The sequence below is a fragment of the Balaenoptera borealis genome (assembly GCF_965194805.1).
Source record: "Balaenoptera borealis genome assembly, chromosome: 17".
Classification (NCBI taxonomy): domain Eukaryota; kingdom Metazoa; phylum Chordata; class Mammalia; order Artiodactyla; family Balaenopteridae; genus Balaenoptera; species Balaenoptera borealis.
The window spans coordinates 1,584,632-1,597,683 of NC_138876.1; the positions used below are offsets into that span (position 1 = coordinate 1,584,632).

General features: G+C 67.1%; 1 protein-coding gene and 1 long non-coding RNA gene across 2 annotated transcripts in view; one reads left to right on the plus strand and one right to left on the minus strand.

Moving 5' to 3' along the window:
* Positions 1-13,052, minus strand: part of LOC309614984 — a 51,710-nt gene that overhangs the window by 9,591 nt on the left and 29,067 nt on the right. The gene's annotated exons all lie outside the window — the stretch shown is intronic.
* ARC (activity regulated cytoskeleton associated protein) lies at positions 4,993-8,768 on the plus strand. The gene is made up of 3 exons (XM_082363996.1): positions 4,993-7,348; positions 7,627-7,769; positions 7,992-8,768. The coding sequence occupies exon 1, from the start codon at positions 5,545-5,547 to the stop codon at positions 6,733-6,735; it is 1,191 nt and encodes a 396-aa protein (XP_082220122.1). The 5' UTR covers positions 4,993-5,544; the 3' UTR covers positions 6,736-7,348; positions 7,627-7,769; positions 7,992-8,768.

Sequence of the window (13,052 nt, forward strand, 5' to 3'; positions counted from 1 at the left end):
GGGGCGAACTGCACTTCCCTGCTACCTCACCTTGCTCAGCTCCTGCCAAGTCAGGCTCCGGAACTGTTGTTTGATTGGCTGACTCACCTCACAGCTGAGCAGGGCAGAGCTGTGGCTGTACCCACTCTATGGGTGAGGAAACTGAGGCCAGGGAGGGGCGGGGCAGAGGGGACTCACCCACGGTCACGCAGGAGGTGAACCGTGCTCACGACGCCGCCGGGAGCTGGCGGGCTCAGCCCCACATCCTCTCACCAGCCTTTCCTGGCTCTGGCTTCCCGGCTGAGGGGCTCAGACCAGCCCCAGACCCTCTCGGGGCCTTGCTTTCCCTTCTACCATGGCTGGGGGTGGTGAGGAATGAAGGTCCTTTGAGGATGGGCTCCCCACCCCCGTGCCTATGGCCCCGCGGCTCGGCCCCCTGGCCTGGAGGGTGCAAGGAGCAGCCGGGTCGGGCACCACCGTGCCGGGATCATCAGAAAAATACAAAATTTTCCTCGGAGAGCGGACCGGGAGGCGCTAAGGCAGGAGGGAGGAGGAAGACGGTCTGGAGTGTGGAGGCCCGGAATGAACAGGCTGCCTGTTCCGGGGACGCAGCGCGCGCCCCGCCAAACCAGGAGAGAGGAGGAGGTCCGGGAGGAGGGGCAAGGATGGGAAAAAAATGTCCCTGCGGCTCTGGGCGCTCGGAGCCCTCCCCGTGGCCCAGCGCCGCTGCTTCCCACGGCCCCCGAGGTGGGCCCAGCCCCCTCCCTCGTCAGCTCCTGTCTCAGGTCAGTGTGTGCCCTGCCCTGCCGGGTCTCCCAAGACCCCTCCCCGTTCTGCCCTGGCCTCCCGGGGTCTCTCAGGGCCTGCTCTGCTGCAGCAGACATCTCGGGCAGGTGTGGCAGAGGGACCCCAGCTGTGTCACCTGCCGGCTCAGGGCCTGGGGAGGGCCCCCACCTCACAGAACCTCTGTGAGATGAGGGAGAACATCTCCCGAGACAGGAGCCCGCCAGCCCTGGCGTCTCTCCCTCTTGCTGCTCCCCCATTTCCCACCTGGACGCTCTCTTTCCCGGTCTCAGCTCCAACCCCTGTGTACCGGGCCCTTGCCTGTCCCTGTCTCTCCCTCTCCGATGTCCGGCCCCGCTGCAGGTGGTCTCAGAGGAGGGTGGTGGCTGGATGCCAGCCATGGCGGGGGCAGACCCGTGGGGCGCCTGGCATCCTCCCAGCTGCCTGGGCTCAGACCCCTTCTGCCAGCTGCTCCCCCGGCGCCTCTGCTCGCCCCTCATCACCGGGGCCTGCGCAGACATCCCTGGCCCCAGTGCTGCCTCGGGGAGCAGAGCAAGGAAGTAGCACTGAAGCCCCTCCCCAGGGGCCACAGGGAGGGTGTCCTGACCACGTCCCACCTCCCAGATCCCAGAAGTGACACTCTGACGGGAGGCTGTCGGCAGGATGAGGTGGGGGAAGTCCTCGGGCAGGGACCGGGTGAGGCAAGAGGGCCAGCGCTCGGCCTCGCTGGACGCCAGGCCCTGGCACTGTCACCCCATTTTACAGGTGGAAAGTTGAGGCTCAGGTGGGCAACGGCCAAATGTTTCCCAACCAGAAAGGGAGGGAGAAGGGCCCAAAACTTTGTCTGTTCCACGGCTCATCCCGAATGTGTGCTCTGTTCCAGGCTCCGGCGACTCAGCTGTGAGGTGCAGACGCGGGCCCTGGTGCCAGAGTCGCAGCCAGCGAGAGGGAAGCAGCAACCGAGGGAGGCCTGGATTCAGGCCGAAGGAAGGAGTGGCCTGGTGCGGGGAGCCGGGGCAGGCGAGCGGCCAGAAGCAGCTGCGGCCGAGGTGGGCAGATCCTGCAGCACCGGGACGCCTGGGCCGGGAGATGCCTTTGGCAGGCTCCCGGCGGGCACGAGGAGGTAGAGTGAGGCCACATGACCCAGGACGGTCCCACTGGGCGGCAGGACAGGCAGTGGGTACATGTGGAGGGTGGGCACTTGGACCCCAGGCCAAAGCCAGGCAGGAAGGGTCAGGTGAGAGTGAGCAGCGGACAGCCGCCCTGGCCCAGCTTCTCCTCCGCGAGCAGCTGCCACAGCGGCTCCTGGGCAGGCGGCCGCGATCGGCGGGGCTGGGCCGGGAGAGCGTGTGTGCCGGAGATGCGGGAGCTCTGCCCCAAGGCGCTCCTGCGAGCACTGGGTGCTCACGCGAGGCTGGGAGGCGCAGGACTGTGGCCAGGGCCCTGCTGGAGGGCAGGCCAGCTCCGGCCCCCAGGAGGGCCGGGGAGGGAGGCTCGGGTTGCACGGCCTGTCCTGCCCTGCTGAGGGGTACCTCCAGCACCTCTGCGGGCCCAGGGGCTGGCACCGAGGGTCTGCAGAGGCCGGGGTGAGCCCCGTCGGGGAGGACTTGGTCACAGAGCAGAGCAGCCCTGGGAAGGCAGGAGCTGCTGGGAGGCAGGGGGCTGTCCAGGGAAAGTGGAGAGACCCAAGGCTCTGTTTGGGGTGGGTCTCCTGAGGCTGTGGACTTGGGGGGAGACCCCCCCGAAATAAGCATCTTAGCATCAGGAGAGCAGCACCTGGGGTCTGGGAGCCCGGAGCCCGAGGGGCAGAGGGGCTGGAATGGGGGCTGCCTGGTTCCCAGCGCCGGGCAGACCCGCCTGCGGTCACCCCGCCTGCCCACCCTCCCCCGCAAAGCCCCCACCTTCTAAGGCAGGCGAGGCCTCAGGAGCTGTCAGGCCTGAGGAGCAGCGGACCAGCTTGGCTCTGAGAGCTGGGGAAGCCCAGGCCCCCTGCCTCCTGGCCCAGGCCGGGCTCCCCGCTCCGCCTGCCCCTCCTCGGCCTGCGGCCCTGAGTCGTCCTGCTCTGGGTGAGGCTGCCTGTGGGAGGGGGGCGCGGAGGAGCAGGGTGGGGGCAGCCCCCCCCCGAGGCACGGGAGCTGGCCAGGCCTCCTTCCGGAGGCAGAAGAGTGGAGCCTGAGGCTGCAGTGTGGGGTGTGCTGAGGGCTTCTGGGGTGAAAGCTGGCAGCGATTAGGTGTTCCCGGAGCAGCGGCTGTGGCCTGTCACCTGTCACAGCGGCCTTGCGAGTGCAGCCTCTGGGCTGTGACCCCACACACACACGTCAGGCTGGGCTGGCCATGCAGAGGGGCCACCAAGGGTCTGGGTCAAGACCAGCTTTGCCTGCTGGGCTGCCCTACGATCCCCTCTCCTGCCTGCCTCCCCCCACAAAGGGGGTGCCTCCCCTTCCAATCTCCTGCCTGGGCCGCCCAGCTGGTCAGGGCTCCCGGGTCTGGGTGCCGGACCCCAGGGGCCACATGGCCTTTGTCAACCGTGGGAGGAGGTGGAGGGGTGGCTCCTGGTCACTCGAGTGATGGCTCTGGCACTCCCACCGCACGCGTGTGCACGCGCGCGCGCACACACGACACAGGTGTGTGAGCGCGGTCCCTGCCCAGCTGGCTCATCGCGTGCCTTTCCAGAGCAGGGCCCTCGGACGCAGGCCTGGGCTCACCCAGACGTGGTCGCGGGCTCGCGGCTCCACTCAGGCCCCACGGTGACCGGCCTGCTCGCCGCCGCACAGGCATCTTACGCACAGGCACGCTCGGGCCTGCCGCCGTCTCCTGCTCCGGGATTCCTGTTCTCGCAGCTTCTGGCCCGACTCCCCCTCCCTGCTCCGTGCTGCCCCTCCACCCTCCCCTCTCTGCTCACCCACTTGCCTTTAATTAGAAATGCCGGGAGAGCGATTTTGGGGGAGTTTCTGCCAGAGACATTCCCCCCACCAAGGGTGGAAGCTCAGAGAGGGAAAGAAGGTGGCAGATTGGCTCTGGGGGGCGGTGCTCCCAGGAGAGCGGCAGGGGGTGGCAGGGAAGGGGCCTCCAAGGGGGGCAGGGAGTGGGGATTCCAGAGCAGGGGTACCCACGTGCCCTTGAGTGTGCTGAGACCCGGGGGCTGGCGGGCCTGTGAGGGGGTGGGCGTGGATGGGGTGACTGGACGGGGGGGGGGGCGGGGGGAGGATGGGTGGGTGGGGAGCTATGAGTATGTCTGTGGGGGAGGGGGGATGAGTGTGCAGTGTGCGTGTGAGAGCAGAAGACGGGCAGCACGGCTAGGGCGTCTTGACTGGCCTTGGTTGTGTGTGGCCACGGGCAGGTATGTGCTCCCTGTGCCCACTGAGCAGCAGAGGACCTGGGCCCACACCCATCGTGATGGGGACCCAGGGGGGAGGGGACCCAGGGGGAGGGCCCCTCCCCACCACTGTTGCCAGGGAGGCAGAAGGGGCCTCCCTCCCGCGGGAATCTCAGCTTCCGGAGCCCCGTTCCTTTTATGGTGTTTTGCTTCTCTACCTCTCCTGACTGCATCAGGCTGCCAGCACCCTCCCCCCCACCACTCCCGCCCAGAGGTCTTGGAGCTTCTGACCGGTTGGGCTGTGGCCTGGGGGTTCAGGACCTACACCCTGCAGTGGGTGGAGGGCCCCTCCGTCTCCTCCACATCCCCCCGCCACCCACCCTGCCCCGAGAGCAGCTGCCAGGTTTCCCGGGAGGCACTAAGTGGAGAAGTCTTGGGCCTCAGCAAAGACCTGGGAGCCGGGGCATGGGGCAGTCCTGTCTAGCTCCTGCCACCTAGGCGACGCACACCCACACCAAGGCCAGGGGCCCTGGGAGAGCCAAGGCCTGGGTGCCTGTCCCTTACCCGGGGCGCAGGACCAGCCCAGGGCCTGGACGCAAGGGCGCCCGGGGCGGGGATAGACGGAAGCTCAAGGCCACGTCCGGGAGCTCACACCTGACACCTGCGAGTGTGTGTGGACGTGAAAACTCCTGGAGGTCTTCAGCCCAAGGGAAAGAGGGTCTGAATACTGGGGTCGTTGCCACGTCTCACCTGTGGCTGAACATCCTGCAGACGCGGGACTGGGCAAGATCAGGTCTGCGGCCGGCGGCCCAGGAGAGCAGAGTCCAGCGCCCCCGCCCCCCGCCCCAGTCAGGACACAGCAGACACAGGAGGGAGCTGACCCTGAGGCCCGGGGAAGGGGCTCCCTCCTTACCTCTGGCTGGGGGCAGCGGGGCGCTCACCGCGCCTCCCTGCCCGGCGCTGGCTGGCAGGGGGGGCCGTCGCAGGCCTGTTCCCAGTACCGTCGCTGGGTCCCACGGGCTGAATGGGTCAGGGAGGGGGCGGTGCGAGCGAGCGCATTAGTCACCCCGCCGCCGCCGCCGCCGGGTGTGCAGGGGGTGGGTCCTCCCTCCGCCGGGAGCGCGCGTGGGCGCGGGGAGGCGGGCCGGCAGGCTGGGGGCGCGGGCGCGGAGCCTGCGCCCGGGCCAATGGGAGCCGGGGCTCGGCGACGGGGCCGCCCACGGCCCGCGCTGGCGGCATAAAGAGCCGGCGGCCGAGGCTGAGAGGCTGAGCGCAGAGCTCGGGTGCCGGGTCCTGCGGGTCCGCGGCCGCCGAGACCAGCCCGGGCCAGCCGCTGTTCCGCGGGAGCCTCCGCCACGCGCAGCTCCGCGTAGCCGGCGCCCAGCCGCTCCTCGTCGGTCCCAAGAGGACTTTGCAGCCTCTGCGCCCCCGCCGCCTGTCCGAGCACCGCCGCCACCTGCGAGCAGATGGAGCTGGACCGCAGGACGACCGGCGGCCTCCACGCCTACCCCGCGCCCCGCGGCGGGCCGGTGGCCAAGCCCAACGTGATCCTGCAGATCGGTAAGTGCCGGGCCGAGATGCTGGAGCACGTGCGGAGGACCCACCGGCACCTGCTGGCCGAGGTGTCCAAGCAGGTGGAGCGGGAGCTGAAGGGACTGCACCGCTCGGTGGGCAAGCTGGAGAGCAACCTGGATGGGTACGTGCCCACGGGCGACTCACAGCGCTGGAAGAGGTCCATCAAGGCCTGCCTGTGCCGCTGCCAGGAGACCATCGCCAACCTGGAGCGCTGGGTTAAGCGGGAGATGCACGTGTGGCGGGAGGTCTTCTACCGGCTGGAGAGGTGGGCCGACCGCCTGGAGTCCATGGGCGGCAAGTACCCGGTTGGCGGCAACCCCTCCCGCCACACCGTCTCTGTAGGTGTCGGGGGTCCCGAGAGCTACGGCAACGAGGCTGACACCTACGACTACACGGTCAGCCCCTATGCCATCACCCCACCACCGGCCGCGGGCGAGCTGCCCGGACAAGAGGCGGTGGAGGCCCAGCAGTACCCACCCTGGGGGCTGGGAGAGGACGGGCAGCCAAGCCCCGGCGTGGACACGCAGATCTTCGAGGACCCGCGGGAGTTCCTCAGCCACCTGGAGGAGTACCTGCGCCAGGTGGGCGGCTCCGAGGAGTACTGGCTGTCACAGATCCAGAACCACATGAATGGGCCGGCCAAGAAGTGGTGGGAGTTCAAGCAGGGCTCGGTGAAGAACTGGGTGGAGTTCAAGAAGGAATTCCTGCAGTACAGCGAGGGCACGCTGTCACGAGAGGCCATCCAGCGTGAGCTGGACCTGCCGCAGAAGCAGGGAGAGCCACTGGACCAGTTCCTGTGGCGCAAGCGGGACCTGTACCAGACGCTGCACGTGGATGCCGAGGAAGAGGAGATCATCCAGTACGTGGTGGGCACCCTGCAGCCCAAGCTCAAGCGCTTCCTGCGGCCCCCGCTGCCCAGGACCCTGGAGCAGCTTATCCAGAAGGGCATGGAGGTGCAGGACGGCCTGGCGCAGGTGGCCGAGCCCACCGGCCCCCGCCTGCCCGCCGAGGAGGAGAGCGAGGCCCTCACGCCAGCCCTCACCAGCGAGTCTGTAGCCAGTGACCGGACCCAGCCCGAATAGAGGGCGCCGGCCCCCCGCCTGCCCGCCGTGGCCTTTGCCCACCGGGACTTTTGAGCGGGCTGACCCCTGCAGGGGGAGCCCTCGTCCTCATGCAGCTGGACACCCGCCTCGGCCTCCTAGCCTGACTCTAACAGACACGTGTGATTCAGATGTGGGCAGCATCCCCCAAACACCAAAGGGGCTCCCCTTCCCTGCGGGGCCCTGCCCCTCTCACCCTCCCTTGGTCTGTCTTCCCCAGCATGGGCCGGCCTGGGCCAGCGACCCCACCCTCCGTACTCTCAGGCCATGACAGCGGCCTCGTCCTGCTGTGTCCTGGCCCTCTGGGCACTCAGAAACCCAGTATCCAGATGGCACGGGCCAACAGGCACCAAGCTCAAGGGACACCCCAGAGCGGAAGCTCTGGCGGAACCAGTGCCCCAGGAGCCTGGGCTTCTGGGAAGCCGCCTCTCCTGGCAGTCGCCTCGTAGCCGACTGGCACCCCTGCCACCGCCCAGGGCAGCTGGCCAGCCTCGGGCAGTGTGGCTCCCTCCCCTGGAAGAGAGCCGAAGCCAAAAAGGCAGCAGCAGCAGTGGCAGCAACAGACCTGGCGTCCTGGTGCCTCCTGGCCCCTCAGGTGAGCCCCTGCCCCATGGCACCACCGCCAGGGGGCGCCGTAGAGCCGGGAGGGCCCCGGGCCAAGCCCACTTTCCAGGCCAGCCCACGAGGCCCTGGGGCATCCGCATCCCCAGCAAGTTAGCAGCCGGGATGGGGTGGGGGGTGGGGGACATGGTGGGGAGGCGGGGAAGGAGCAGAGAGCCCGGGGATCAGGGAGAGGGGGCTGGGGTGGGAGCAGGGCTGGGGGAGTTTGCTGAGCCAGCTCTCACACGGACCGTGTTTTCTCTCTCGCCTCAGCACCACTGATTCATGCCAGCCTGGGGAGGGACCGAGCCCCGCTCGATGACTCACCCGTGGCAGGTGGAAGGTCCCACAGGGCCTGAGTCCTCAAATCCGGCTGAGGCAGCAGCCGGCCCTCGGAGCCAGGAGAGTGACAACAGGTAATGCAGGAGACCCCGTCCCTCGGCTGTCCTCACACGGGGCCCTCAAGCTCCTCCCCAGCCCCCAGGTCCCAGGCCCCCCCCTCCAGTCCTCTGGGTGAGCTGAGAAGCAGCCATGGGAGAGCAGCCCCGTGACGTCCACCGCATGTCCTTCCCGTGCAGCCCCTCCTGGCCTTGGCCTGTTCCTGAGTCCCTGGCCATCCGCGTCTTCCTTCCTTTCAGGTCTCAAGGCTCCTGCGGAGCCTTTGCTGCTGTGCCTGGCAGTGTCTCCTCTCCTCTCCCCCTGCAAGCTGCCTGCATGAGAGGAGAAGTCTGAGGCCGGCGAGAGGCTGGTGGTGAAGACGGGCCAGCGTGAGGGCCAGGGCCTGCCGCTATGCCCGCCCCGCTGGCCGCCCACCGGCCCGCCCGCCCCCAGGGCCGCCACCCCGGGCCCGGCCTCGCTCCAGCCCAGGAACCGCTGCCCACTGCGCAGCCATCCTCTCCTGCCAGAGCTTGCCACGAGGCCTGGGGCTGAGGCCAGAGCCCCTGCCCCTACCTGGCGGCCCCAAGCCCAGCCCCAGGAGAGCCGGCAGCCTTTGCTCCTGAGGTTCATGTGGGCCCTCTACCAGGCCCTGCCGTTGCCCAGGCCTGGACCCCCGCCTCTGCCAGGGCACCAACACCCTGGTGCTGGCCGGCCACTCGTGTCTGCAGCCCGAGCAGGCCTGGTGGGGGTTCCCCTTTCTGCCTGTCCCCTGGGGGTTCCCAGCTTCGGGGGAATGACACTTACAGGTGACTCTGCCAGCTCCTCCACATTTTATTTTTGCACATAAGCCATAACCCATACTCCCAGGCTGGCGCAGGCAGCAGGGAGGCCCCAGGGTCCTCAAGAGGGTGTGGCCAACTCCCCGTCCCCCCAACGGATCAAGCCCTGAATGTCAGGCCAGGCTGCGTGCACCCTTGCCACCTTACCTGAAGACAGACTCTTTTTGTAAGATTTTGTTAATAAAACACTGAAACTTCTTGGCGTGTGTGTGCTGCTGTTTCACTGCCGGCTGGGGCTGGCTGGAGGGGGGCTGCAGAGGGAAGCAGCTCAGGGTGGCCAGCTCCTAGAACCCAGTGGGGTCGGGGGGCAGACCCCCAGCAGACATCATGAAGCTGCAGAGGGAAGCAGCTTAGGGTGGCCGGCTCCTCGAACCCAGTGACTAGACTGAAGGGTCTCTGGGGACCTGAGACAGCCTGCGGTGGGAGTGAGTGGGAAGGGCCGCGGTTCGTGCTGAGCTGAGGACAGGCCCCCGAACCCCCTGTACACTCTCCCACCCACTGCCCCCCGGGGTGGGCGTGGCGGGGGTGCTGGGCACTCGTCTGCTGCCAGGACTCAGCCCGCACAGAGGCCTGTGGGCCCAGGGGGGCTTCTCAGGCCCTGGATCCCTGGAGGGTGGGGAAAGATCCCTGCTGGGAGGGGACCCTGGCAAGTCCTGGCTGCAGGGTCATAAGCTTGGTCTCTCTGAGCCTCACGTTCCCCGTCTGCCAAACGGGCGAGCCATCAGTGATATAATCCATGCTGGGGCCCAAGACCTTGGAAATGAGGGCCGTCCTCGCTGGGTGGGCGGTCGACCTCATCTGCCTTCATGGGGGATGCCAGGTCCCTGAGAGAGATGGAGACATGGCCTGGAGGGGGCTCGGACCCAATACCAGCCAATGTTGGGCGAGAAGCAGGCCCGGGGAGGTCGACACTGAGAAGTTTGTTCCCAGGAGTTGGCTCACTTGACCGTGGGGCGGCGGGGCCAGTCCAGAGTCCGCAGGGCAGGTGGGACCCTCAGGCACGGGCTGGGCTGCCGTCCACAGGTGGGATGTCTCCCTCGGTGAAGGCTCAGCTCTGCTTTTCAGGCCCTTCAACCGATTGACCCAGGCCCACCCAGATTCTCTCCTACCATCTAGCGTCAGTCACACCCACAAAAGACCTTCAGAGCCACACGTAGATTAGGGTCTGATGGAATGCCTGGGGGCGGTGCCCAGCCAGGTTGACGGGTAAAAGTCCCCTCACAGCCGCCGTGGTCATCCACAGGTGCTTGTCGTCTGCCCGGAGCCAGTCCTGCCCTCAGAAGGGGCTGTTGTGCTAGGTGGGGTGCCCGGCCAGGCGGTGCCAGCTCAGCCCCCCGCCCCCCGCACGGGTGGGGCTGCCCCTGCTGAGAGGACGGAGCTGGGACGCACGGGGACCTGGGGGGGCAGGAAGCGAGCAGAAGCCGAGAACCACCCGCTGCCAGGAAAGGCGTCACCCTGCACGCAAAGAGGGCGGCCGAGTATGAGGCTCCCAGGTGGAGGGCCGCCTCTTCCCTGTTCTTCTCCTTTATGCTTTTTAAATAATGAAAGTGCTGACACGCATGGGGAAGGAAATTGACAGGAACGGGACGCTGGGCACCATGGTGATTCCTGAGAGTCGGTAATTTCTCCGGGAGAACTACTACAGCTCGCATCAAAAGCTGGGAGCTGGAGATGCCTTTTCCTTTTAATAAAAAGTTCCTGTCTGTAATTGGATGATTGTGGAACAGGCAATCTGAGATGCAGCTCTGTGTCTCTGTGTCCCAAGAAAAGAGGTGGGAGGGCGGAATGGGGTGGGGTGGCGTGGGTCGGGGGCCAGACCCCCAGCAGACATCAGGAAGCCCACAGCCCAAGCCCCGGGACGGGGTGCTCCCTGCTGTGGGCCTCCCCCCCCCCGCTCCCCGTCCTGCCCATCCAGATATCACAGACCTGGTCTCCTCTCCTCCCTAGGGGGCCGGGAAGCTGAGGCCTGGGAGGGCAGAGCTGGGACTGGGGCTGGGGGTACCAGGCAGCGCTGAGAGGCTAAGCCTGCACACCCAGCTTGGAGGGGGCTTCCGAGCCAGGTGGGCTTGGGCTCAAGTCCCAGGGCCACTCTTTCTATAAAATCAAGTCTGCCTACGTAGCTGATGTGAGGGTTCAAGGGCACGGTGCCGGCCAGAGCAGGCGCTCAGGATGTCACGTGCGGCGGCCCCCGAGGCTCAGCCGAGGCCGTCAGCAGGGCCCCGTGCCCCCGGTGGGCTTTCATGGCCCGCCAGGTTGGGTCTTACTGTGTGTGACTTGGTTGGCCACCCAGGGGTGTCACAGACCGTCTGTGCCCTGCGGGTGGGGGGCGCATAGCCAGTAGCTCGCCCACCTGAGGGTTCCAGAGGCCCACCTCACCGGGGGTGGTGGGCAGCTCTGGGTCCAAGGTGTGATGTGTGCTCCAGCCTCCCCTGGGCCTCCCACCGGCCCTCTCCCTTCTCTCTGCCTCAGTGAGCCCACGCCCAGCCGTCTGGGCCTGAGACAGGAGGCAGGAGACTGGGGACACCTAAAGCCACTCCCCACGGTGAGACCTCAGGTGCCCCCAGGTGCGCCAGCCCAGGGGACCGGGGCAGGTCTGGCTTGGGCAGTGGAGCTCAGGGGCCCAGGGCACTGCTGTCTCTCTGGGTGGGCCCTGCCCCCTCCTGGGATGTCTGTGGTTTCCCCACCCCCAGGAAGCTGCCTTCCTCCAGGCCAAGGGTTTCCCCTACTGCCAACACCGGGGTGCAGCACCCAACTCTGCCGGCAGAGAAGTGGCACAGAGGAGTTGCTGGGGCGGCCCGACGACGGGCTCCGCCCATGACGGGGTCACCCACGACGGGCCCCTTTCCACAGCCCCACCTTCCCAACACCGAAACTGAGGCTCGGGGAGAGGCGGGGACCTGGCCAGGATTCTCCGCCCTCCATGCCTCCTGGAATGTGCTCAAAACACTGACTTCCTTGAAGGCCTGTTCCTGAACCCACACGTGCCTGACTCTGAGATCCAAGCTGGTTCTACCACTGCGGCTGCTGCTTTAAAGCCTGCTTCTCTTCCTGCTGGGGACAAAGAAAGAGGCAGGCACTGAGTTTGCAGTGGCTCTGCTGAGGGTCAGAGGACTGTCTACGGGAGGACAATGTGCTTCCCGGTCCCAGTGACCCTGTCCCCACTGACCCCTGACCCTGGTCACCACGGACCCCTCCCCTTGGCCACTCATGACCCCTGCTTCTGACCAGTCGCTGACCCTGGCCCGGCCTGCCCACCGGCCCAAATTACAAGGCTCCCCTCGTGCCTCTTCCTCTCTTCCGGTCCCCACCCAGGGGCCCCCGCAGACCCGCCATCACCGCCCAGGGGCTCTCCCACGCTGCCTGCCGAGCTCCCAGCTGGCGCCCCACTTCTGCAGCAGCCGGGGCGGGTGGCATACATTAGCCTGTTTCCTCCAGGAAGGAGGCCAGGCAGCCCCAGCGCCCAGCCCTCGGCTCTGGGGGGGACCCAGATGTGAGGGCAGCAGCTGGAGGGGGCTCCTCTGGCCCTCAGCTACCACTCCTCTCCGTGATGGAGCCTCAGAGCTGGAATGGCCTCTCCTATGGACGGGGAAACTGAGGCCCAAGAGAAGCAGGGAGTCCCCAGGTGCACCAAACGTCCTCCTCTGCATCTCTGCTGGCCTCGGGCTGGCCCGTGGGCCAGGGAGAAGGCCGAGGGAGCCAGCGTTCCTTCCTCGGGCCCCATCCTCTGGGTCCCACCTGCCCTCTGTCAGTCACCCTGAACCGGCGTCACTCTGCCCATCCAAACTAGCTGTGCTCCCTTAGTCACTCGGAACACCTAAGAGGACCCCATAGTCCCAGTGCTGACCCTGGGCCCACCTCAGGGAACCTCGGGAGAGCAGCATGGCCTGGGGGCAGGAGCTGAAGCCAGACCCCAGGGCTGCGGAGTAGCTGGCGGCGTGGCCTTTGTGGAAGTGGGAAGCCGTGGGCAGGGCAGGGGTGCTCTCTCCAAGCCCCCCACCCTGGCTGGCCAGTCCTGCTCTTCTCTCTGCACCCACCTGCCCACCTGAAGCTGCGGCTCTGCCCCCAGCCTGGGTCTCCCCGTCTCACGATGGCCCCGTTGTGGCTGGGACCCTAGGAAGGTCCTGGCTTCCCCGCAGCCCACGGCCCCAGGCTCCCCCCGCACCCCCGCTCAGCCCCGTTCCCGGGCAAGCTGGCTGAGGCTCCGTGTCTCCTCTGTACCTGCCACAGAGAACTAGTCACCTGCCAGCTTCAGGCATCATGGAACCCGTCCCTGAGCGGCACACCTCCTGCCTCTCCCCAGGAGGTCAGATCGCCATCTCTGCTAACTTCATATTCCGTGTTCAGTTATCCCAACCTGGCATCTTCCAGGCCAGAGAATTAGTTCTCCTTTCTTATACAACGCTTTGTTTCTTCCTGGGATTTCGAATAGCTTCTCTCATTCTATCTACCATCACCACACACTCGCTTCCCCTCAGAGATGCC